At 35.2% G+C, this 27,901-nt stretch overlaps 1 protein-coding gene across 6 annotated transcripts in view; it reads right to left on the bottom strand.

Moving 5' to 3' along the window:
* Positions 1-2,629: 2,629 nt before the first annotated feature.
* LOC138702312 (serine/threonine-protein phosphatase alpha-2 isoform-like) overlaps positions 2,630-27,901 on the bottom strand; it is a 54,205-nt gene continuing 28,933 nt past the window's right edge. For 4 of the 6 annotated variants that reach the window (XM_069829906.1, XM_069829918.1, XM_069829915.1 and 1 more), the window contains 3 exons: positions 18,951-19,064; positions 7,265-7,408; positions 2,630-3,454 (listed from right to left, as the gene is read on the bottom strand). In XM_069829906.1, coding sequence (XP_069686007.1) covers positions 2,672-3,454; positions 7,265-7,408; positions 18,951-19,064 — 1,041 coding nt within the window. In that variant the 3' untranslated portion in view covers positions 2,630-2,671. Of the gene's footprint in view, positions 3,455-7,236; positions 7,409-18,950; positions 19,065-27,901 lie in introns of all 6 variants that reach the window. The other 2 variants (XM_069829919.1, XM_069829911.1) reach the window with 2 other exon arrangements.

Below are 27,901 nucleotides of genomic sequence, written 5' to 3'. Positions count from 1 at the left end.
TTCTAAACGACTCAGTGGTCTGCTTAAGAGGCATCGGAGTCTCCCAGGATCTCATCACTGAAGGTAATATGACGACTCATACAGATTATGAGATCACAACCAGAAGTATGGTATACGGATTAAAAGCTTGGATGGTGGGGCAGGTTGTTGGACAGCAGAGTCGGCACGCAACTCATTCCATCACGGGTGCATAGAAAAGTCATATTTCTGTTGAAAAGCCACCGGCGTAGCTCGGTCGGTTAAGACGGTTGCCTACCGATCCGGAGTTGCGCTCGGGCGCGGGTTCTATTCCCGCTTTTTGGTTTTTTCCGAGATTGGGTTTTTTCCGAGGTTTTCCCCAAGTGTCAGATAATCTATGGCGAATCTTCGGCCTCATCTCGCCAAATATCATCTCGCTATCACCAATTCCATCGACTCTAAATAACCTCGTACTTGATACAGCGTCGTTAAATAACCAAGTTAAAAATTTATGTTGAAGTGTTTAAGGATGCTCTATACTCCAACCGATAAGCACCTCTATACCTTTATCATCATCACACTGTGGAAAATGCTTGGCCCTTCCAAAGATTACACTAACATAATCTCCGGCGTTTACCTCTGATTGAGGTTCTGGCTGATATGTACGTATATTATCAGGCGGTACATCTCATTCGACGATATGTCAAAGGAAGAACAATAAATTGTTTGTATGCATCTGATGTCTTATTAGTGTAACATGTACCTAATCGGCAATGTATGCAATTGAAGAGGAAAGGAACTGGCCACCCTACCCCGCTATCTCCTGGCCTAGTTGTCTCGTAAGTGTTGCCTTGTTGGTATCACTTGTGAGGTTCAGACCTGTCTTCTGATAGTTGACTAAACAAGAACAATCTCCGGCGCATAATAGGGATTTCTAATCTTGACTATCCACTCGAGTGTAAAAAAAATTAGAAATGGAAACAGTAACAATGACACTTTTTACTTACAAAAATTTGAATTTGAATTGTTCTTATTCAACTAAATGAGTGAGAAAGCAATGGTGAATTTTTTAGAATGTATTAACACAGTTTCTGTAATACTTTTGTATCTGTATAAGTCGCTTACAAGACGGACATTCTGTGAAAAAGAGAGAGGCTTCTAAAATTTCATTCGGATTATATTCCGGTCTCTGATTTAAGATAAAGTATAAATAATTTAATACGACTATATTTATTCATGGGTATTACTTTCAAACACCCAGAGGACACTTGATTTATATTGCAAGTTAAGTATCTACTTGAAATTATATATGCAGAGTTCTGTATTGTACCCAATGCGAATCTTCTGTAGCCCAAATCTAGATAAACGTACACTGATGAAACTGCAGCATTACCATCATTTTACAAACTGTGTTCATTCCAGTAATACAAGTGCTAGCGCGCTAGTCTTCCATCCAGAGTTTGATCCCCGGCCAGGTCGAGTTGGAAATTATGATTGACAAAGCAAACGTTGCAGAGATTTCCCTCTTTCATTCCACCAACACTCTCCACTTTGCCCTCATTTCACCTGTTATCTGCGAAAGTAAAAATAGGTTGGGGTGATGTCTGATATAGAAAGGACTTGGGGGCTCCGGATCTCTGAGGCTTATCAGGCTACTCGTATGTGGAGGGGACCTGGTTCTATCAGAGGCTGAGACAGGATGGCCGACCTGTCAGCGTCGGATTACAGGAAATATTTAGGGCTCTGGACTCCTGGAGCTTAACAGGCTACTTTTCCACGAAACGCGACCTGGCTCTATTAGGGGTGAGGCAGCATGGTCCACCTGTTAGCGTTGGATTCACAATGCCACCCAGGCCACTTGCCGGACTTAGTTATCGCATATACAGGACACACAATGGGTCAATGCATGCATTCACAAAAGTGTTGTGAATAGTGTCGTTGACAGGTGTAGCATAGCCTAGTTACAGACAGTCTTCTGTGTTGTAACCCCGACACTAGCCCTTCTCCATTTTCAAATATTTTACGTTAATTGAACGTTATTTTGAAAATAATTTGACTTCGTTGCTTGTTTTCACACTGTTTGTATTTTAAGAAGAAAAATAAAGCGGGTAATGTGAATTACAGAAAACCGCCATTTTATGTAATTTGTAAACGTAAAATACCATTTAATGTTCAAGTAAATGTCATTATATTACATACATTTTGCTTTTGAACTGACGAGGTGTTCATACTGAATAGGCCTATGAGCAACATTTCTTCGGTACGTTAGGATACTTACTGTTCTCCAATCAGAAGATTAACTGTGAAAGGAATGTGATTGCTATTGCGTCACCTATTGGAGCGAAGTAGATAGATAATATTACCGTTTTAACGTCAGTTTAAAAGACATGCGCTCTCCTGCATATGTTATTTCGTATATGGAGGGATTAAAGACCAGGAAATTAACCGTGATCTAATTTTGTAACTAGGGTAGTATAAGAATGTGTGTATCAGTGTTATCGTTTGTGCTTTGAGAGTTAGCCAATGGAGATGCGTGTACCCACGTGTGTGACCTTATGACACCTTATGACATCAACATTCATTCACAGCATTATCCCCTCTCGTGGTTGAAGTACAGTAAGACGGACAGACAGCATATCTATACGATTTTTTTCTTAATACTTTTTATATATTACATGTAATGAGAAACGAAAGAGAAATATATTAGCACAGTTCATGAGATAATGCATTGCTTTTTTTCATCATCTTCATCGTCTATTATTCCGCTTAACTTTTGTCCATTCATTAATTGATTCTTGTTATTTTTCTGTATCTGGTCTGCTAGGACGTTCTTCCGTTTGATTTCATTATTTTCCATTTCTTCAGGCTTTCGTGAATAATTTTCTCTTCTTTGTGGCTGTTCCTTGATTCTCTCTTGTTTTTGTTTATTGTTGAGTCGACTTAATTGCTTCGTTTGTTCTTGTATTCGCGATATTTTACGTTCTTTCGCATCTCTGAGTATATCGTCTTGTCTTTGTTTCTTGTTATTCGCATTGCTTTTATTGTCTTGTTTTCTCTCCGCTTTCTCCTGTTTCTCGTTACGTTTATCTTGTTTTCTCTCTTGCTTTTCGTTTTGTTTTCCTTGTTTTCTCTCCGCATTGACTTGTTTCTCGTTTCGTTTCTCTTGTTTTCTCTCCGTTTTCTCTTGCTTATCATTTTGCTTCTCTGGTTTTTTCTCCGTTTTCTCTTGCTTCTCGTTCCGTTTATCTTGCTTTCTCTCCGTTTTCTCTTGCTTTTGCTTCTGTTTCTCTTGTTTTCTTTCCGTTTTCTCTTGCGTCTGCTGTTTCTCTTGCTGCAGCTGTTTCTGCTCCAGCAGTTTTTGCCGTACATTCCCCGAGTTTTGTGTGCGTTGGGTTTTTCCTTCGTCTTTTGTTAGTTGAGTTATTTTGTTGATTGAATCGTTGCTATCCATCAGAACTTTAGCGCTGTACGTGTACTTAATTTTCTTTTTGATAGGCTGAAAAATGAATCGAAACAAAATTACAATAATTTGCATGAAACAAATAAAAAATAAGAAGAAAAATAAACCACATTAATTTAAAACAATACATATTTGTAAATAAAAGCAAAGACAAATTTTTCTCTTTCATTATCATTAACATCATAGTAATGATCATAACCTTTTTCTTTTATCTTCTGAAACAGATGATCAGTTTCAATCCCATTCTATAGGAATTATAAAACTAATTACACTGAACAACAAGAATTTTGCTCCGACTTAAAACAATGTGTCCCTTATGGTTTGATGTGCGCTGAATCCGAAAATGCTTCTCGTTTCTTCGTATCACGTAAGGGTTTCAAGATATACTATGATTTCACTTTTCGATAAGCGCTCCCCCAGGAAACAACTGGTGCGGGTTGAGGGTATAAACCAAAACAAAAGTTAATGCATTTTATAAGTTTATGACTTATTTCCGGTTTCTTATGGTTGTTGGCAAGTTATTTAGTACTTCTAATAAATAAACAGATATTTGTCCCTTCTATTAAGTAAATTTCATAACAGTTCAAAGTGAGGTCTATGCAATGAATAAACAAGGGTGTGGTATTTAATGGAAACGTTTACCAGTTTGAGTAAGGAAAATTAAAAGAGGGCATTTTCATCGATCCACAAATTCACAAAGTAATGGGTGACCCTTTGTTTGAAGAAAAACTTTCCGTTACAGAAAGAATGGCATGGCGCATTTTCAAAGAAGTTTGCTCAAATTTCCTTGGAATTTCTAGGATAGACAATTACATAGAACTTGTTGTGGAAACCATATTAAGTGCATATGACGAAATGGAGTGTAATATGCCCCTCAAAATATACTTTTTACATTCTTATTTGGATTTAGTTCTTCCTAACTTTGCAGCGGTAAAGATTTCATAAAAAAATATCTGAAATGGAAAGGCGAGATAAAGGAAGATCATCATCCAGCATGCTTGCAGACTATTGTTGGTTGCTTGTAAAATACAGTCTCGGGTCTAGTTATAAACATAAGTCATCCAGAAAATTATTTTAAATATAAGTTCAAATTCCGAGATTTTTCTCATTATACGCATGAAATACTTTTATTGTTGCTGTGTTTTAAATTATGTAACTCATTTTTGTACTCAGTACACATTTTTCAAGTATTACGAGGCATTTTGAATCCGTAGTGTGTTGTAATTTTGTCAGTAGCAGTGAAAAATTAAAAACAAACAAGTTTTGTCATAAAAAATTCAATTCATTTTCTCCGGAAAATGGTACGTGATGGGGCAATTTGGATTTTAAATTCAGATTTAGGGCACACGTATTAGTAATATTCACCTATTTTTATTTCGGAGTAAGACAAAAAGTAAAAATTTGTTCTTCAGTGTTCTGTACTAGCATTCAATGAACTCCTTAGTTATGTAGAGGCCATAACTCAGTGTCGCCGAGTTAAACAATACGGATCAAACATCAGACAAGAACGCAGTCCAGTTTCAACAGTGACGGAATCGAACCCATGTCCAGTTGAGTTGTAACCTAGAATTCTACGATGTCAGTCACATAGTAAGACTCTTCCTTCTTTGCCTCATTTTATATTTATATATCACTCTTTCTCCTTTTACAATAAAAGGTAAATATATCACTTTTACGCGCGATAGGGACACAGAGGTAGAGCTACATGTTTTCATAACGTCGGCACTATAAAGAGGTGGTAGTGTGATCGGCATCACACTCAGACTGACTTTTACCCGTGAGGAAGACTCTGTACTAAATTTGAGGAGGCTGAATGAACCTCGGGCCATTCTGGAAGTTTCGGCAACGAGAAAACCTACCACCACTTGAGATTGAACCCGAGACTTTCCAGTCCGTAGCTAATTGCACTACCAACTGAGCTAGGCGGCTCTTTCTCTTTTACAGCATATTTATATAATTTTCTGAATTTTATTCATTAATTTTTTCTCACTTTTAATTATTACTTGCTATATTAAAGGAAGGATTTTAGTAATAAAATCTAATTATATTTCGTTCTTACATTATCCACAACATTACTTCAGGATTGATTTCCGCATAGGGACTGTGCTACAAACAAGAAATAAATGTAACCTTAATCATGTAAACTCCATACTAGTCAATGTAGACTATGAAACAATTGGGATATGACCTGCTCAATCACAGACTTCAGAATAGAACATCCTCTTCTAATTAAAATTCCGGAGGTTACCTTGTAAACGCCAGATACTATTCAGAGACAATTACGTAACACTGTGACAATATTGGAGCAATGTACAGTACGATTATTTAGTCCTGACAGTCGCCGGCAATCTGCGCCTGGGTCAGGCGAGTCCATTAAGTTACGCCAAGGGATGTTCAGGTTAAGGCTCGTTCACAATAAATCGGAAACGGAATCGGAACGAAAACAAAAACGGTAAAATTGTTAAAATGTATACATTTAAATGTGAGCATTCACAATTAACGAAAAGCTTGCCAGAGCTCGAGATCGGGAAGGGAGAGTTGGCCAAGTTTTAACTTTGGCGTTCACGTTTCCGATCACAGCCCACTAGATTCATTCTATTGCCATCTAAAAGCTATTTTGTCGTCGTATATTTTGTAGCAAGAAGACCATGACATAACCTATGCATTATTTTGTTCTGTGCTGTGCATCATGGAGCAAGTTTTATTTGATGAGATTCTAATATTGAAATCCTCACATTCACGATAAGCGGCGCGCCTCGTATAAAGATGAGAAAATGAAGGAGAATACGTAATAGCTGCATCTTTGAACACCGATCGGAAGCGAATCATATTTTATTACTGTATTGGTTGTATTACACACTACATATTCACGCTTCAATTCAATAACTACTGTTGTGTTCATTTTTGTTCTATTACAAATGTTTCTTCTCTAATTATTTTACGTTACGGTAGACTTAAAATAGGTTGTGATAATAAAGATGCATGGGCATATTTATAGTACCGTACCTAATGAAATGTTTCAGTTGAAATTTCGAAGTTGGTTAACCTGTGTTTATGTTGGCTGCCTTTTACTCATGAGAGAATGCCATTGGTCAATTATACACAAATAACATCAGAATGCGTAATATCGACTTTACATATCGTTGTTGACATACATATCGATATGCATAGTCGTCTACGTTCTCGGTTTATTGTGTATCAAAAATTTTCATATTCACGTCCTTTGCTTCTCGTTTTCATTCTGGTTCTCGTTCCCGGTTTATTGTGAACCAGCCTTTAGTCTGTTGCCTGCAGTCAGAGCGATCGGATATCACGCATGCGTTATAGCGTTGTTTCCAGTACAGTTAAGCTGAACTGCATTCCTTTACCGACCGCTCGCCCTTATCTCTACTCCGGAACTTTCCCCACTACTGCTATTACTTCCCCTCTTTCGCGTCGCTGAGCTATCAGGACTAAATAATCTGTCTGTAAAAATGAGTAGACTATGAAGGAAAGTCGATGTACCGATGAGCTGCATCTTACAGCCGCAATATCTACTATAGATCCCATAGGGTCTGCCAGAAATCAAATTCAATTTTTTTGTCTAGAAGCTATGAGATGACTCACCACAACAATCTGTGTATAAACTTGTTTTCAATCCGACAGACAAATTATAAGAAAAAATCTGTCGGCCATATAACGCATATATTGAATTTCGAAGCTGAATAATCTCTGTAGTTGAAAGCATCGTTAAACAAAATACTACTACTACTCTTAAATCGTTATAATATTTTACCTTGGAAACTTCATCTTGCCTTTCGTTCAGATGTAAGTTTTACCTTATCACAGAGATCCAAATTGACTCACTTTGATGACGTGGAAATAGCACATGAGTTGTTCGTCGACGGACATCATGGCGCCAGCGTTGTCAAATTCTCCGCAGTAGTTAGGTGCTGAGAAGATGGTGACCAATTGCCTCTTCGCGAAGAATTCGTACCCATCCTCCACCACCTGAACAAACCAACACATACATTTCTGAACTCACAAGTTTTCGAACTACAGGAAATTGTGGAGCACATATTTAAATCACAAACATATTTTATAGTAGAGTTGTAGTCGAGATCTGGATTCAGTCCCTTAAACACCTTGTTAGATTTTTACCCATCAAGACTGCTATGAGTATATTTTTTGACATGAAAAAGAGAACACTTTTTTAATTTAATAAATTTACATACAAATTAATTCATGAAAATGCATGTACATGCTAAAGTATTACGCCTTAAAATACTTTTACATTAATTGCAAACAATTTATTGAAATTTGCCGCAAATGTATCTCAAAATACAGCTCAGTACAGTATATAACAAGTCTTTTTCGTTTCTGTTTTACTCAACAATTGTGGCATTCCTTTCATATAATGATAAAAAAGTTCACAAGACATATCTTTGAAATTATATTGAATTACAGCATTCTTAACAGAATCAAGCTAGCTTATTTCTTTCTTTGGACCACTGCGTTAAAGAAAATACCCTCTCAACATTGCCATTATGAGCTGGAATAGCAAAACAGAACTGGACAAGTTTCAATAATTCAGGGTGATTAATAGCATTGTCACCTGTGCTGAAATAGCGAGCCCATTTTTCATATCCCAGTTTGGAACAGAACTGATTGTTTGTTCCATTTTCTTTCAGAAATAGTTTAGATGGCAAAAATCGTCACAACGTTTTGCACATAAATACTTACTCTCTTTGAAATAACACACTGAATAGCAAGTTTAAATTTTCTCCAAATTATTAGGCCATTCAGACTCGTATAACTGAAAGGAGACAATTCATTAAACTAAACAAATCTAATCGTTCAGGTAAAGCTTCCTGTAAAGCAGATTTGAATAATTTCAAGGGAAAAATTGTTCCGGGGCCGGGTATCGATCCCGGGACCTCTGGTTGAACGTACCAGCGCTCTGCCAACTGAGCTACCCGGGAACTCCACCCGACACCGTCTCAACTTTTCCCTTTATATCCACACAACTCGCGTGGGCTGACGAAACGCCAGAGACCCACATCGAGTGCACACAAACTCTGTGTGACTTCAAATTGTGGTCTTCTGTTAACGTACACAGTGACGTATATATTAAGCAAATCATTCAAATTCATTAAACTGTTCAACCCACATGTTCAAATAATCTAGGCACGATGAATAAAGCTGTAAAATTTGTTGACTGAACTTTGTACATTCATCTTCAGAACCTTCTTCAATAAATTTGGACTTTTTTTTAAGGAACAAATTTTTAAACATATGTCGAAAATACTGCTATGTTTTCTGCAATCGGACCATCATATGCTGGAGTAGCAACGTTGCCAAGTGTATGAACATGGCTTGTTAATTTAAGATGGCTATGCTATGGTGATTGTTACTAAGTTCTTACAAACTGGTGAGGTTCAACACGCTTGTTGAAATTAACCCAACACTACACGTATACAAGTAGTGGAAATCTATGCTCATGTGGTCACCGTGGCCAGAGGCCAAATATGAGGCAAGTGACACAGATTCCGTCTTGACCCTCGACACTTAACTGGGGTCTTTTTTGACTCCACAATATATTTATTGTTAAATACATCCATATACTCCGAAACGTTCCAGTAAGATATATATGCTACCCGTGGTTATTTTAGTTTTCTTTACAATTAAAATTATTATTTGATAATTATATATTGATTCTTATTTTCATATTTATTCCTTGGGTTCGCCTGTCATGTAGGCTATGGGTAAAAGTTCGTAGGGTCAAGAGTAATTGCTTGTATTTGTAAAATGAGGTTCTTGTACTTTCTACTGCAGCACGCAATGAGAATAAATAAATAAATAAATAAATTAATTAATTAATTAATTAATTAATTGTCTAAACATAATAATTGACACTTGATGCAATAATAATTTCCTTTTTGTATTTTATTTCAAGTTAAGTAAGTGGAAGTGTTTTCTGATAATTGAAAAAATAGAAAGGAAGATACAGAATAAGTAGTCTGCCATTACAATAATTAAAATAATTAATTGTTTAAACATAATGATTAAATCTAGGTGCAATAAAAACTTTTAATTTCCTTACACTATATATGGGTATATGAAAAATGCATAATTGCCCTAATCATTTACAACATATATACTTGATATTAGTATGCTGTACCGAAGTACATATATTTCAGTGCAGAAATTCTGCGTTACCATATGAGCCGTTGAGAGCAGAAGTGGTGTAAGTCAAAATGGGTAATGAGGGTTAAAGTAAACATTCTGTAAAATACAACGCAAAGAAACAATTAATATTCAATTTATTTAAACTATTAGTAGTCAGTGGATAGCACGAAAGACATATTAATTGCTACTTTGTGCTGTAGTTTGCAGAATTTTTACTTTAAAACTCATCACCCAATTTTGACTTACACCACTTCTGCTCTGAACAGCTCATATGGTGAAGAATGGGTAGAACGGAGAAATATGCTTGATCAAAAAAGTAGATGAAAGATAAGTAGCATGAAATTCTAGAGCAGCTATTCAATTCAATTCAATTAATTCAATTTATTTTGACCATTAGACATAGTTTTAAGCTTCGTCAGAATACATTGAGAAAACATATAATACATTTAAAACACTAATAAAAGAAACACTAAAATTGAAATAATACAATGAAAACATGAAATAATTTGAAACTTTTAAATTAAAGAAAACAGTTCACATATGCAGAATTAAAGAAATGCAGACAAATTTCTACTTCATACCGCGAATCGAACTCTAGTTCACTTGATTTGCAGCTTTAAACGCAATTGAGCGAATGTGGAAGACATGAATAATACACTATATCCTGTACATTCCATTAGCCAGTGGCGGTGAATGAAAAAAATATTCGTATGTAATATAGCGGCACATCATAAAGAATTTCCTATCATGCTCTACTAGTGTCACGTGATTTGAGTCTGTTGAAATATCCTGGAACGTGATGTTAGTTTTTATTCCAGGACGCATGCGTAATTGCAGTTGGCGCGTGTCACTATAGCAACGGTTTGTAAGCGGATTAACAGTTCGCTTCCTTCTAGTAAAAGAAATGGACCGTTTAACTATTCTGCAAGCTGTAAGAAAAACTTGTTCTCCTCCTGGATAACGAAATTCGAATTGTGGGACAGATAAACCTGTTCTGTGCATCGTTCCAACATTTGTCGGTAATTGCAAGGTGATATTACTTCATGGAAAATGCGTTGCAAGCAAGTTTTTCTACAATGCCTTATTTCCATACTATTGTTTATAGTATACCGGTAACTGTTTTTATTTCCTTAATTCCATTGCTTTCTTTTCCTTTCCTTTCTGTTGTCCTACGTTATATTTGTTTACTTATATGTTTATATATTACATTATGCAACGAAATATATGAGAAAGGCGAATGGCCTGAAGATTTTACGGAGACGGTGTTGCTGCCAATACCGAAGAAAAATAATGCCAAGAAATGTAAGGAGTCAGGACTATCAGTCTAATATCGCACTCGGCGAAGATTCTCCTGCGGATACTGAATCGACGTTTATATTCTAAGATGGAAGGACAGTTGGAAGAAGAGCAGTTTGATTTCAGGAAGAGAAAAGTACGAGAGATACAATTGAACTGACATAGGAAAAGCTTTTGACAGAATGGATTAGAATAAACTGATGGGGATCCTAAAGAAAATTGGTGTGGATTGGAAAGAGGGAAGAGTGTTCAGTAATCTTTATATGAAACAATGAGTGGAAGTCAGGGTAGGAGAAGAAATGTCAGGAGGAAGTGAAATTGGAAGAGGAGTACGTCAAGGATGTCTTTTTTACCTTCCCTGTTCAACATCTACTTGGAGGATTTAGTAAAGAACTGTATTCAGAACATGAGGAGTGATTGTAGGAGGAAGAAGAACGAATATGTTACACTTTATTTTCCTCCTTTCTTTCATTTCATGTATTTTTTCTTTGTGTGTTTGAGTCTTTCTTTTAGCCTTTTTTGTAGACCTACTGATTTAATTATTTTACTATTTCGTTTTTCTTTTTTTCATTTCTTAATTTGTTTATTCCTTTATATATATATTTCTTTACGCAATATTTTGTTTTCTTTCCCTTCATTTTCTTTACTTGCGTTTACTCATTTGCTCATTTTACTTTTATCCTCAGAAACTGTCGGTATCATGAATTTCTGTTGAGCATATGTGTCCAAGTACAATAGTTTTTCTGTCGTTTTAATTTCACAAAATCCCCGTATCATCTCAAAGTCCTTCCATAGCTTCTGTGCTTCAAAAGAGACGTTAAATGAAGGGTCCAGAATAAGAAATGAAGCTGCGTTGGAAAAAGTGAGTGAAGAAAGTATGATGCTGAAACTGATCAGGAAAAGGAACTGGTTGGGTCACTGGCTGAGAAGAAACTGCTTACTGAAGGATGCACTGGAAGGAATGGTAAGCGGGAGAAGACTTCGGGACAGAATAAGATATCAGATGATAGACGACATTCAGATAGGCTATATGGATCATATGCGAAGACAAAGAGGAAGGCAGAAAATAGGGAAGATTGGAGAAAGAGCTAGGTTTGCAGTGAAAAACATGGCTTTGGTCAGAACACTATGAATTAAATGAATTAGATATAAATTAAATATAGGCGTACAAGACTATAACCACTACGGGAGTGCAGTGGCTATAGCGCTGGACTCATAATCTTATTGACACAGGTTCGATCTCCGGCGTACATTCGATTTATGACTTGTGTTAGACAAGCCCGAGATCTAGTCTCCAGGAGATCACAGAAATTTCCTCCGGGAGCTCCGGTTCCCTTGTGGCATTCCAAAAAATCTCCATCTCGTTTCATCTATGCTATAGGGTAGACCAGCTTCCTATGGCGCACCCTGGGCAACGACTCTGTCGGTAAATTGGTCTACATCAGAGTTGCGAGATCTGAAGAGCCAGCATACTGTTCTTTGCTTCCGAAACTACAATATTTTGGCAAAAAGAAAACTATTGTACATTTAAAGGCATTTATAGCCTAAGTATATTAAATATATATTACTAATATAAATACGCACGCTCCGCACACATATTTGCACACGTACAAGCTTTAGGTAGGCCTACAGGCCCCATTTTTAGGATTTTAAATAACGTAATACATACTGCACTTATGTCAAACTTGGCTAAAATTCTACAAACGTGCAATAAATATAGATTGCCATAGTTAATTATTTACATAAACATATTTTATGCAGTAATATGGTCATCAAACCAATAAAAGGGGATCCGGAATTTTCGTCACCGATTTTCGTCACCCGGTGTTTTCATCACATATTACATTTTGCCACTGTAACATTTTATCACCGATTCACTTCTGTCACCATCATATTTTGTCACTAAATCACTTTCGTCACCACCATATTTTGTCACCAATTTAATTTCCTCATCACTATTCGCCACCACAATTCCCCCCCCCTTCATATCTCTTCCCTTGATGATACCTATATAAAAATGTTACGTAATATAAAACCTCCTACTTCATTGTGTTCATATTGTTCATGTTGTTTCCAAGGATACATTGATTTTTTGGATTCGAAATCTTCACGTTACACGATTCATTGGTTTCAAAATCTTCAAGTTAAGGTATGGCGGAATTATTTCACTTCGTAAAAGGTAATAGAGCAAGACATAAGTTAATCTATAATTGACATATGTATGCAAAGCACAAAGTTACAAAGACCGAGATTGTATGGAGATGTGATGAGCGCGACATTTGTAATTCACTGATGACTATTTCCTCAGGTAAGAAAACCATTATAAAAGATTTTAATGGCATCTTGGGTCCGATAAGTATAATATAAGTATCAAATATGTGTAGGTTTATTACAGTCAAATTATTTATCAATAGTACACACGTTAGACTATTATGATATTACATGAAATGGTACATAAAAGTAAGAAAAGAATAAAAAAATCCAAAGATATTAATATATCTTAAAGATACCAACTCCAAAATTAAATCCTTAGAAATCAATAGTACACACGTTAGAACATTATGATATTTATGATACTTTTATGTACCATTTCATGAAATATCATAATGGTCTAACGTGTGTACTATTGATAAGTAATTTGACTGTAATAAACCTACACATATTTGATACATTATAAAAGAACTTACAGAGCATTCGAACCACTCAGAAAATTGGGGTAGAATTGGAGCTGCGGGATATGTCGAAGCAATGAAAGCTGAAGTTGAAACTTCAATGGAAGTTACGTCATCTATTTTACAACGACATACAGTACAATTATTATTTTGGTGACGAAATCCCCTCAGTATAAAAAATGATGACAAATGTATATGATGACGAAATATCTTCGGTGACAAAATCTCCTCAGTGACAAAAAAATGACAAAATGTATTTGATGACCAAAAAACAAATGACGAAAAATAGATGACAAACTGTAACGATGACGAAATTTCAGGTAACGAAATGCCCTGGACTCCAATAAAAGCACTAGTGATGCCATGTTCCAAGTAACCCATACAAAAATAAATTAATTAGATGTTTAGATGTTATTTTCTTCGAATGTAGAGGCTGTTAATGCATAATGTATAAGCAAGCGTATTGAAAATATAGCTTTTTTCTTACTATGTTGAACATTTTCGAACAAATATAATTTTCAATATGTAAGAAAACAGGACATTTTTCATCGTAGTCCGGCTGTAGTTCCAGCTCACAAAAGTTGCAGTAGGAAGGGTACCACCTATTGAAATTCTCTAGCTCCGCCTATGCGTAGGCCTAGTACTTCGTAGAACATAGTGTTATGAAAACATATACAGGGCGAAATCTGAACTCAGAAGCTAAACAGAGATAATTATATTTATATTTCTAATTACGTATGTTAACCTCAAGTGCCTGGTCAAAAATTAAGTACCTGCTACGTATGAATCAGAAGTGGTAATTACACTGATAACACTGATGAGTTCATTTATCGAGTATCAAACTTAGTGGTGTGTATTCTTAGAGAAATGGAACTGGACATAATTAAAAGTGACTTAGGCTTTAATGAATTAAAATTTCTAATCGTCACTACAGTTTACAATGAAACATTCAGTCATTGAAAATAGATGGTGTTAGGAGACTATTTTTCTCATCAGAATATGGGATGAATGCAGTGCTTCATGTAGAAATAAGGTGTCTTAGCATTGGAAAAATGATCCAGAGGTTTAAAAGTCTTCTTTAATAAACTCGGGTAATTCCGTCATTCGACGACGTGGTCCTGTGAAGAATTTAATGGAAATAGTTGTGTAGTATTAGGCTCTACTTTCTTAATGAATGAATGTCGCCATGAAATGGAATGCGTTACATTTTGAACTGGAAGATAGCAATATTGATAAGAACTGTTTCATAAGTGTAGTTATCTCGACTTGAGTGTATGAATACTTTAACAACAACAAGCTGGAAAATACTGAATTAGAAACTATAGCCTTCGATGAAGATTGTATTCTGAAATCCCACGATACGGGTAGCAAATTCTGAAACCTGATAGAAAGAAATTATATGAAGGATTCAGAGCTATAATGGGCCAAGCGCCATATATTAAAAACGAAGATAACAAGGGTTAAAATCAAGTGAATACCCTAATTCAATTAAACATATATAAATTAGTATAAAGTATGCAGATTAAAACTAAATTATATGTCAATCTTCATTAAAATATGGTATTCACGTAACTTAAACCTTGCTTTCTCCGTTTTTAATAAATGGCGCTTGGCCCATTATGGCTCTGAATCCTTCATATATCTGAATTAATATTAATAGTCACAAAGTGGATGCTTTTTATGGTTCTTCTTGTCTTTGTGAAGCGTTTCTTTCATCTACGAAAACTGTACAATAAGTGATCGTGTCTAACAAACTCATATATGAGTGTTACATTAAGCATTGGTTTTTCTGAACCGACGCATGCGACGTGCGAAGTGTGAGGCGGGCTTCACACAAATCCGGACTACACGAGAGATAGTGAGTGGTTTCTATAACTGCGAGATGCGAGGTCTGCGCACTTCGCAGTTATAGAAACCACTCACTATCTGTCGTGTAGTCCGGATTTGTGCACGTCGCATGCGTCGGTTCAGAAAAACCAAGGCTTTAGAATACTCTGATGCAATTATGGACCAGATTTTTTAAACTTATTTAAAAAAAGCAGATGCATATCTCATTAAATATGGTAAACATATTTATAATACTTTTTTCATTTTGTGATTAAGAGATTTAATCAGTGTGGTATTTCTAGTAACAAAATAGTTTTATCATTTCTGTACAGATGATACGATGATGATAATAATAATAATAATAATAATAATAATAATAATAATAATAATAATAATAATATTGTACCTTGGGCTAGGATTTTATATGTCCTAATTTCGTAAAATATTGGACAACCCAATGGAATGGAATTTTCTGGAAGGGATACTATGACCCAGCACTGTGACCTTTTACGATCTATTGCGGCAACCCTCAAGCTAGGCGCATTCCAAACCCACACCGGCTGACTACACTAAGGTTCGCTACGTACCCCCTTCGTTCCTAGGCCAGCCCCTTCCGTATCTCAACAGCCGGCGTTCAGGGAATGCTTTGGAATGATGACGAAATGGAGAAATGTTGACAGAATGATATAGATGCCTAATATGGGGAAAATGGAGAACCCCGAGAAAAACTCCAACTGCGACCTTGTCCGCCACAGATGTCACTATGAATTTTTCAATGAAAAATCTCAGGCCTGACCGGAATTCGAACCCGGACCGTCTGCGCAAAAGTCTGAAGGTCTGATCATTTAGCCATCACAGAAATGTGAACCGCCCTATGCTTTGGTGTTAGACGTACTAATCAGGAATAAATTTGTTCTGTTTCACAACAGCCAAATGGGTTATTGCTTTACGTTGCCTTGACTTGTGTTTAACTGTTAAGATTCAAATTCGAAAGCATGTACTTTTATACAGAACAAACTGCTCATGTGTAAACAAATCACTGGAAGCACGCATTTTGTACTTCTCGTATGTAAACATATTACTGGGAAAAGTGTCAAGATTCACAACTTTTCATTTCAAGCAATCACAGATGTCTCAATTCAGTTTTTTTTTTTTTTTTTTTTTTTTTTTTTTTTTTTTTTTTTTTTGTAAATAATTACCACACAATAAATTTTTGTTAGGTCTTTTAAATCCTATATATAGGCCTATATATACCAAGTATAATTCTTTCGCAAAAATGTTTCAATTTTGTTAAATCACCTGTAGGCCTATATTTATCTCACATTGCAAAATGTCTAAACAAAACTTCATATATTTTGGTTAAAATTAATTGAACTAAATTAATACCTTCACTTTTAAGATATAGAACTCTCCACAGTGTTTCATAATTCAGTCTATCCCCATTTCTCAGATTTAGGTATCAAACTTGCAGCTTAGGGTAGTTGTAAGGGTTGCTGATTGTGCTAATAGTAGTAGCAGCGGCGATAGCGGTAGTTGGAGTTGTGTTAGCGGTAGTGGAGTGGTATAGTTTATCCACTTTATTCCAAATAAGAACCGCCCTTAATGTAAAATATATAAACACTGACCCAAGTACTCGAAGCCGAAACGAAAAATGAGTTCTTTACTTTCATTTTTTCCTCGGGTTCATTCATAGTGTTCTGTCCAAGAGCAGGTCTTTCACTGCGAAACCAGCATTCTCCAGTCTTTCCTACTTTCTGCCATTCTCTTACTCTCCGCATATGATCCATATATCTTAATGTCGTCTATCATCTGATATTATCTTCTGCCATGAACTCTTCCTCCTTTCACCATTCCTTCCAGTGCATCCTTCAGCAGGCAGTTTCTTCTCAACCAGTGACCCAGCCAATTCCTTTTCCTCTTTCTGATAAGTTTCAGAATCATTCTTTCTTCACCCACTCTTTCCAACACAGCTTCGTCTCTTATTCTGTCTGTCCATTTCACACCCTCCACCCTACTCCATATCCACATTTTAAATGCTTCTATTCGTTTCTCTTCACCTCGTCGTAATGTCCATGTTTCTGTCCCATACAACGCTGCACTCCACACAAAGCACTTCACTAGTCTCTTCCTCAGTTCTTTCTCCAGAGGTCTGCAGAAGATGCTCCTTCTTATATTAAAAACGTACGAACTATTATTTCACAATTTATAGCATAGACGTGGCGTACCCTTATTCTTTCTTAAAATATGTTATGGCAACGCGTAACAAATATGGTGGGGAATAAGACTATGTTTGCCAAATTAATTTGGCAATATTATAAAAATGTATAGATAGTTGAGAGATTTTGTTTAATATGTTTTGTGAATTTTTTTATTTGTATGTAAAACCTAGTATTCCATATCGCAAATAAAGGAGTATAAACGCGGTAGAAGTTTATTTAACGAACTTTGAATTCCATAACTTTCTCAGCTTCGAAATTCAACGACAAAGTTTGCCAGGACACATTATTTTACGTGCCATAAATCTACGACGCGAGCCCACAGCTTTATTTCTCTCCCGATGGAAGTCATGCTAAAGACATTATCATCCTTTGAATTCCATCGCCTTCGACTGATTCTGAGTCCGCGAACCTCGGTCCAAAGGTTAGTATGTAACCACTAGACCCTGAGGAGGACAAAGGTTGTTAAAAATCTGTCCTTCCACGTAGACATTGTTGAGAAGGTCTATCAGACAGCGTCTGAAATAAATTTGGCCAGAATAGAATTGGATAGGTAGGTAGCAATAATTAGAGATGAACAAAACTAACTGCCGCTCTCGCTCGCTGTGTTCGCTGCATTTGTCTTTCGAGTCTCGTCTCGTCATTCTCGTGCGCTTCAAGTCTCGCTCATCATTCTCGCATTAGCATTTTGTCGGCGTGGAAAGATTTCGTAACTTATAATAACATACATCATTGAAATAAATAACATTATAAATGTTTAAATGAGACAAAAAGACAAAACAGAACAGTATCTTAGTTATCAAAATGTTCTGGTTCTATTATATGATATTACCTATGGTTATAGCCTATGAATAGAAGAAAAAAACAATTCTCAAATAAATTTGCATTTCTAAGAAACATAAAACATAACGTTAATATCTTTTTACTTGAGATTGCACACTTGATCTCGAACATATGAAAAGAAAATTCCTAGCCTTTTAATAAGGGCGTAGTAATTAAATAAAGACTGGGGAACGGATTATTATACACTGAAAAGTAGAGATGATGTTTGAAATAGGCTACTTGATTGTTTATGCATATATAACAGTTGTCAAAGCAGAAAAAAGTTCAGTCTGGTATAAACAGCTGTGGCGATTCAAGGCTGCTTGACGTTCGGGACTTCGGGAGTGATCAATCTCGACGTCTCGAAACACTCACAAGCAGTCTTTACGTCAACGACGCGACGTATAGAACATTGTCGTGCGGGTTTTCGGCTTTGCGGGCGCTGTTAGTCTTGCTTTCTCGATCGTTGTTCATCTCTAGTAGCAACATATTAATTTCCCTATGTGAAAGGTAGGTATGAAGAAAACATACCTGATGCGCCCTGCAGACGAGGTCGAAGTCGTGCTGTTTCAGGAAGCTAGTCACTATCTCTTGTCCAAATTTGAAAGAAACGCCTCGATCGCTGTTGCCCCAACATTTGGTATCCTGACAATGAGGAAAAAAAAAACTCATCACAACACACAATAATTACCGCATCCTGTCGGACGGGTTGGAACTGAAAGTAGCTCCGCTCTATTGCAGATCCTCACACAACCTTAGAAGGTCACAGAAAGGCCTTGAATCAGGGCAGTGTGTATGATTACAACTATTAATTAAATGGGCAGCCACCAAACAATTTATAACAACCAGTTACCCGTGTGAACAAGGATGTACAAATCTTGCGAGGGATTGAACTGTTATACGTACAGAGTATCTATGGTCTACTTCCTGCGTGGATGAAATTTCCAAAACTTGCAAGCCGTTGAAATGGGTATCACCGAATTCTGATCATCAAATACTAGAAAGTAGTATCGTCTCGAGGTAACAAACCTCGCCTGAAAGGCAGCTTAATGGGTTAGGTACAGCTTACAGTAACATTTTTTTTAAATATTTAACATTTTTTCCCTCCTTTACTGTATCTTGTTCAATAATGGAAATTGGTATGTGTAAAACACTGGCTTCTGCTATATGAAAACATATTTTTACGACTTAAAAAAATTATTTCTTTATTTATTTATTTATTTTATTTATTTATTTATTTATTTATTTATTTATTTATTTATTTATTTATTTATTTTTTTAATTCATTTCACTGTACAGTGATGAAGCATTTCCCACATAACTAAAAAACTATCCAACATTCTACGATGAAGTTTTTTTGTATATATTTATGCATGTTATATCTACAATATGATGCAAGATCACTTCTCTACCTTTGATAAATTGCCTGATAAAAATAAATTCTTTAAAAAAATGGTCATGTATCAGTACTTTCTTCTAACACAAAATAAAAGAAGATATTATTTATTAAGGAATGTAGTTGAGACAGCCTGATATTGTAAACATGAGTTTCAGTAATAAAATAAAAGAGAGAGAACATGAAAAAGTTAACAAGTGAATTATGAGGGAAAAGCTTCAACACTGCACAGTGAACTGCCACCATTTTGAATTTGTAAAAAGAAACATAAATAAATTGTTTAAATCGTAAAAATATTGTATTCATATAGCAGAAGGATATATGCGTGCGTGGTGAGTGCGTGTGTGTTGCAACTCGATTACCATAGCTTAGACACGTACTGATTAATTAATAATTTATTTATTGAATTTGGTGTACTTTGTAACCTGAAGGGCAACATGGTGGTAAGGTCAACAAAATTAAAATGTGCACGGCATGTAGTGTTTCATATGAACTCCATAGCATATCACTGACATATTATTGAAGGACGGAAATGTACATACAGTTGATTACTCAAGATTTGTGATTGATTCTTAACACTTTAAAGTAACTGACACACCCAGATCGTCAGATTGATCAATGGAATTGATGGAGGAAGCTTTTGATCATATTTCTGATAGCAAAAGTCGTTCTTAATTTAATTGAAGTTTGATTTCAGAGGCAGATAACTTATTAAAGATAACTGCAGCAGAGGAAAAACATTAGTCCTCTTGTGTTGAAATAACATGTCAGTATGTATGTATGCTTAAGTGGAATTCAGCCGGTGAAGTTAGAAGAAGAAATATGGATACTCATTAGGCCCATTCGTATTCGGGAACGTTTCTATCATGAAGTCTTCATTAAATATAACATTTGTCTATTGTTAATTCTCTTGCCATATTTAATGTTATTTCGTCCACATTTTAGGTTAGCTATTATCGAACATAATTCGACTATAGAAACTTAGGTGGGAAATAAAGAATTAGCCGAAATACGAGTAAGTTACTGAACACTGTAAATGAATAATAACAGGTAGCAAAATTTCATTAAATGAAGGAAGAGTGTATGTGTATGTATTTATTCACACTGCAAATGGGTGTATACCCGGTGGCAGTGGTAACTAATTACACTCAATAATGATAATTAATAATAAACACAACTAATAAAAACATTAATAATTAATAATAATGATAAATAATAATAATAATAATAATAATAATAATTATTATTATTATTATTATTATTATTATTATTATTATTATTATTATTATTATAACAAGGAGCATCCTAAATTAAATGAAGCACGATCACTTAAAATAACATTTAAAGTAAATCTAACTTGTATCTTAACCCTAAGTTCGAACTAAGACCCACGAGTGTGATAGGTTCATACCTACACAAGTACCTTTTGGCACTACACTTATTCCGCTGTCAACTCACTCATTGCTCTGATTCTCTCCTGATTTCACTAACACTTCAAAACCATTTCACTGTTCAAATACTTTGCACAGCCACTATGAACTATAGAACTTCACTGACGCAAACACACTTCACTTACACAATAGACTTCACTGACACTACACACTTCACACTTCACTGACACAACACACTTCCTCACCGATACAACATTTCAAGTAACAAAATATCAATTACACTTTTTAAATAGTGTGTATAATATACTACCCTCTATTAGTAAAATCCTTAGCCTATTTTTAAATACATTTTTGGTTATAGGTAAAGCCTTTAGTAAGTCTGCAGGTAGAGATTCCAGTCCCTGATAATACGATTGAGAAAAGAAAACTTTCCACTGTCCGTCCTCTGTCTTCTTTCCCTCAATTTATATAAATAACAAAATAAATAACAAAGAAAGGAATAAGAAAACTAGCAAGAAGGGTATGTCCTTAATAACAACTATGTAAATAAACACTATAAATAAATATTAAACTAAACACAATTGAATCAGTTTTTCGAGAAACTCCTTAAGTCACGAAATACAAAGTTTTGGGGAAACACAAAAAATTGTTTAAAAGAAATGTATGAGTTAAGAATTGAAATATTTGAAATGGGATATATTGATAAAAACATAACAGATGTTTCTGTATGCAAAATAATATTTTTAAATAGAATATGCCTCAATATTCATGCTTTAAAATGTTTGACTTACGGGGTTTCTCAAAAGCCGGTAAAGTTTTAACGAAACAATCTCTTTATTTAATGAATTAATTGAAAATTTGGTTCGAAAATAATACGAATGATTTCCATGTGGGGAATAATTAAGCAGCATGTTTCGAAACATCGATACCAGACAATTGAAGATTTGAAGCAAGCTGTTGGGAGGCATTCAGGGTAATCACACCGCCTTTGCTGCGGAAAATTTCACACAAGACATGGCGCTCATTATTTTGTGCCGCGACAATGATGGTGCCCATACTGATGTTCTGGATCACTAAACAAGCTGGAACGTGAAGTATCAACCATTGTCAGACATCTGCTATGACATGTTTAAAATGGATGCACATCAACATACAAACAAGGGGGGGGATGACAAGACTTTCGGACCTTACTGTACATTGCTTGCCTGCCAGGCAAACAGCGGGTGCATGTATAGCGGGAGACAGTTGCTCAACGGCCGCGAACGTGAAATTTCAACTCTCCGGGACAGTTAAAATATATTCCCTGTACTTTAATCTAGGAAGCCGCTCATAACTCCCCTTACACTGTTCGAGATATCAAATGCAGTCAATGGTCATAAAAGTTCAGAATATTTTCCTCTAAATCTCTTCTTTCCTTTCACCTTAAGTGATCGGTGTGTTAATAGACTATTATTGCCAGTTGCTGATTAGCTGTCTGAGGGATGAATTTATATTTTCTCCTGAAAATGAGCTTTGTAATATTACGTGACTACAGTGTTCTAATCTCTGATGTATCTTTACAACAAATGGCTATTACCGTTGGTGATTGTAACTAAATATTATTCTCCTTATCCATAAAATACGAACATTTCGTCACTTTTTTATTTATATATGGACAGGAACACAGGTCTTAAAATACGGAAGTATGGCAACCCTACCTATAGTTCGGATCAGCTTACTTAATACCCTAAGGGTGAAACCTAACCATTTTTCCCCCATTACTACATATGCTAGTGGATTGTGGTGATTTTCTAGTTTGCAGGTTGAATTTTCTTTTGCCAACTTCGTTTCGAATTTCGGTACTGAGAAATACTACAACTGGTAGTGATTTTATAACTGTTATGTTGGAAGCAGTGACACAAGTTGTCGGTAGTTTATATTCTGAAAATTCAAATTGTTCTAGATTTCTGAGCCGATTATTGGAAGTTAATAAAATTTGAACATTCTAATAATTAATTAAAATCAGTAATAATATTAATACATAATAGATATTTTATGTGTTGCTTTGTGTTGTGGTTACAATTTCAAGATTATAGTCAGGCAGGCTAAGTGTAAATATATATAACATATTTCGTGTGATACATGCCCTTAGGTAATAGATAAAAACACCATTTCACATTTTAATTAATTTCTTTCGTGTTTAGACTTTTATTACAATAATGGAGTAAACATTCTTAAGCATACATTTAAAAGTGGCATTCGTTTTCAGAACTCGTCCTAATCATTTCACATGATGAAACAAAATACATTTTTAGGTTAGGTCTTGTGAATCGTAAACTATTTAATCAAAGCAATGAATTTCATGTTGTCAGACAAAATACATTTTAATATTAGATCATACACTAATTGTCCTAACTACTGACATAATGTGCGAGAAGTCCAGAAGAAAAATATACTCTTTCACAAATTATTGAACCTTTTAAAAAACACCTCCCCAACATAAAGATGAGATGTGGTAAATAAACAAGACATCGTTATTGTTAGTACTTTATTATTATTATTATTATTATTATCATTATTATTATTATTGTTATTATTATTATAGTACATGGCATTGTGATTCCTCTTTTGGTGATATCTACCCATAGTATTAGTTGGCAACACTGAAAAGACGGCCAAATTAGCCTTTTAGGAACTGCTCTTACGTGATCTTCACTATAGATTATTTTACTTCGAGAAAAGTCTTTCTCTGCAAGAATATGTTAAATTTATTCTTGTTTGTTGTAACAGTAATAACTCAGTAGAATGTGTAATGGGCAGAGATGATCAATTTAACGTATTTTGTTATTAGGAAAGCTACATCTATGACCAATTATTGTTTGTCTAATTGGTGTATGCCTCCTATGGTTGAATTGTACGCGTACTAAAATCTACGCAACCGCAAGATTGAAATCTCGTAAACTCGCCATCATTATAGTTAATTGTGGGATACAGCACACCGTGTTAATGAAAGCATAGTTCCTTTAAGTAAGAAGTCTTTAATTAGCAGCTGTTATTAATTGCCTTTCTGAGAATAAAGTAGGTGAACAACAAATACAATCACGGCACAGGATCCACACACCATGACTTTCAGTTCAGTAACTTATCAATACACTTTTGGTGTAACAATCCGAAATGTGCCTTGATCTGCTTCTTGCACCATTTTGTTATCTTTCATGCCATTTTCATTTTCTTCGTCCATTCCATGTGTACTAAATCATTATAATATTCATACAACTTAATTGTATGTTCTTTTTCTTTCTGAGCGTATCAGATGAATATTTTATCTTCGCTACAAAAAGCTATTCATAATCCTATAAAAATGAATGTTTTGGTCAAAATTTTGAGTTTTCAGTTTTGGTATTTTCTTATTCCTTGTTACTTCTACTTTACAAATATATATAGTTTATACACGATATCTTGCTTCAATTGCCCATTATTAGCATTTTTCTAACTGGAAGCAGTCATTCCTTCAACCGGAAATTACTTTCTGCAAGTGCACGACCGTCATTTTCTGGTTTCTTCTGTAACAAATAAGTTAAATTTGTCGCTATTTGTTTGGAAGAAATATTTCTCATACTATAATGTTCTATTTCTTCCTCTAGGTGGCAATGTCCTTTGTGTATTCAAAGTTTGTTTCTCGTTTTTTCATTTATTGAGTTTTATACATTTGTTTAATTTCTGAAAATAATAACATCCATCAAACAGCATCTTAATACTGTGTCATACGTCAAATTAAAGGAAATTATATAATCTGTGTTCTGAATCAAAGAAAATTTAGAAAACTGCATAACCAAAAATTTTGTGAAATAAATAAAATATTGAAAAAAAATCACCCCTACTAAAAGAAATAAAATCACATTTAAAGATGTATATTACATAAATTTCTGAGATTCCAAACATTCATCACATATTTAGGAATATTCTGAATCAAAGAAAATCAGTTTAAAATTATTCATTAAGAAATTATAATTAAAACAATGTAAATTTATTTTGTAAAATAATTTTTGTCCTACTCCCCAAATATATATATTTTATTTTGCCTCTCAAACATTTAGCTTTGGTCCATCAATGAATCAGTAAAAGTTTGAAAAAGATTGCTCAATAATTGAAGATTTTTATTCAAAATGGTCATGAACACCTAATATATATATCTTTTTTGCACCCTCTACTTTTCAATCCTTCTAAGTTCTCAGATTTTCTTGCAGTCGTCTCTTATTGGCCTTGAACTTCACATTCCATGTTACCAGAAATCGTTTTAATATAATTAATGTGTATGAGGTTAGAATAAGTATAATTAAAGGTATATTAGGTTTATTATTCATGGCTATCATAGATGGTAGTCTTCTTAGTTGAATTATATTTTCTAGTCCTTTAATAATTTGTTTACCTTTTTATTTAAAGAATTTGGCGTTATTAGTATAATTTTCAGGAAGGGTTAAAAAAATTGTAAATGGACACAAATTATTCCTCAACATTAAGACAGTAGAAAAAGTAAACTCCTTCAATAACCTGGATAAATGCTACGAACTTCAAGAAGTTCACTCCCTTATACACAAGAGACTGTTTAACATCCGCAATAAGACGGATATTACTACATAGAATATATCACGAAACTGTCTCTGAAAACAGTCATGCTACTATCAAGTATCAAAATTCTACCCATTATACAATGCTCCATCGAAATAACCTGGGAAAATCGCATTGGAAGCTTTAAAAATCAGGTGTCTGAAAAGATAATTGGTCGTGGCCACTTATCTTAAAAACTTCTACTAGGACAAAGAAAAAGAAAGGTAAATGAAAAAAAAAAAATAAAAAAAAAATATCTGCAGCGCAGATTCTATGATGGACCAGAGGGAACCAAAGCATTGAATTCTACACTCCCAACAAATCACCCTATTATGTGAACTATAATACGCAACAGTAAGCGGAAATCGATTATTGAATACAGCAAAGAATAAACTGATCGAATATATGTAGGTCTACTCTCACTACAAACATTTAATGAGGCTTCATTTTTGTATTTTGTGCCTTCCAACAAGTGCTGAAGTGGAAGTACTGTAAGGTCTCCTTTAATATCCAGAAGGGCTTGAAGTGAAGCATCAGCCATGGAGTAAATTAAACCAGTGAAAGTTGACAAGCTGTTTCAATAAATCGATATCATTATGCCACCTTGAAAGCTCTGCTGGAAGAACACTGACTTACGATGAATACGGAGCCGCTTCGATGGCGAAGTCATATTTGTATTGGATAAAGCCAAGGTTTCTGAGGATTTTTCTCAAGGTTCTGCAGTTCCCTCCATAATTCCACAGTAACTCTCAATTTAAATATCCATCATCATAATTACAATAGAATGTGCGGTGGGATATAGTATTGTGACTGACGTGACTTGCAGTTGGCGTCAGTGCGAGGAGACGTAATACGATTGGGGGGAGATGAATGGACACTCTAGTAGAAATTCATCGGAACTTAATCCTATATGGCTGAATCGACAGATGGCACCACACAGACAGTAGCTGAGTCATAATATCTACAAAGAAAGCAGCCATTTGGACTCACACAAACCTTCCTAAGTACAGGATTGTGTTAAGGCACAATAAGCCCATTCGAGTTGGCGGTGCTAATCTTTGGGTGCCTCCTCCGTACAAAGAAAAAAATAAAACATGGCGACAGACATATTGCCAGACTATATTTACCTGAGGAGATACCTACAAATCACGCGCGTCATCGATGTTATGGAAATGGTAAACTTCGCATGCATTCTGCTCTAATATCCTAAATTCAATGGAGTCAATATCTTGAACAGTACTAGGCACTTCATGCCCGGTTTCGTCAATAGGGGTTAAATATATATATATATATATATATATATATATATATATATCAACTTCAGGTTAAAATTTTAACTCGTTCTTGCAACTAACGCGTTTCACCAAGCCTTTTTGGCAGAGAGCTAACAAGACTATAAACCTCGAGGGAAACAGAAAAAGTACTAATCTAGAAGCCTGATCGAGAACTTGTTTTATGAACGCACCTAGTTGGACGTCTCTTCTATTTTCTTTCACAACCCCATCCATTACAGTGACCAAGAAAATGAAAGAGGTTAGGAAGAGAAACAGAAGCTCAAATTTTTTGGCGATAGAAAAATCTTTGGTAATTGAATTAGCAACTAAATATAAATATATCATAGAGCTCAAGAAGAAAGATGGATTAAAAATAAAGGAAAAAGATGAGGCGTAGGAAAGGATTGCAGAAGAATTCGATAGCGTTGCCCACATTACCGTCAGAACCAGCAAACAACTAAAATGCTAGGACAGGGATGCAGAACTGGCGAGAGAGGGTTGAAAGCATGGGGAAAGCGTTGGTTCCCCGTCCATAGTCCACCGGCGTTGAATGACATCTGTGACCCGTACGCAATCACATAACACAGATACCGAATACAAATCCCCTCCCATACCAAGTCAATGACGCGGGGGTGGAAGGAGGGAATGAGTGACGTAATCCGCCGTATGACGTACGCCACAATTGGCGCCCACTTCTGCAAGTCTGCGCTAAGAAAATGGTACGTTTGAAAGAAGTCATGATCAGTAACATGTTGACGTTATTCAATGGATGGAAACTTTACATACCTTTGATACTATAGCTGCAGACACTTTAGAGACAATTCTACTAACAAT

Source organism: Periplaneta americana, chromosome 1, assembly GCF_040183065.1.
Source record: "Periplaneta americana isolate PAMFEO1 chromosome 1, P.americana_PAMFEO1_priV1, whole genome shotgun sequence".
Lineage (NCBI taxonomy): Eukaryota > Metazoa > Arthropoda > Insecta > Blattodea > Blattidae > Periplaneta > Periplaneta americana.
Note: the sequence above shows the minus strand (reverse complement) of the source record. Positions and strands in the feature narration are given on the sequence as shown.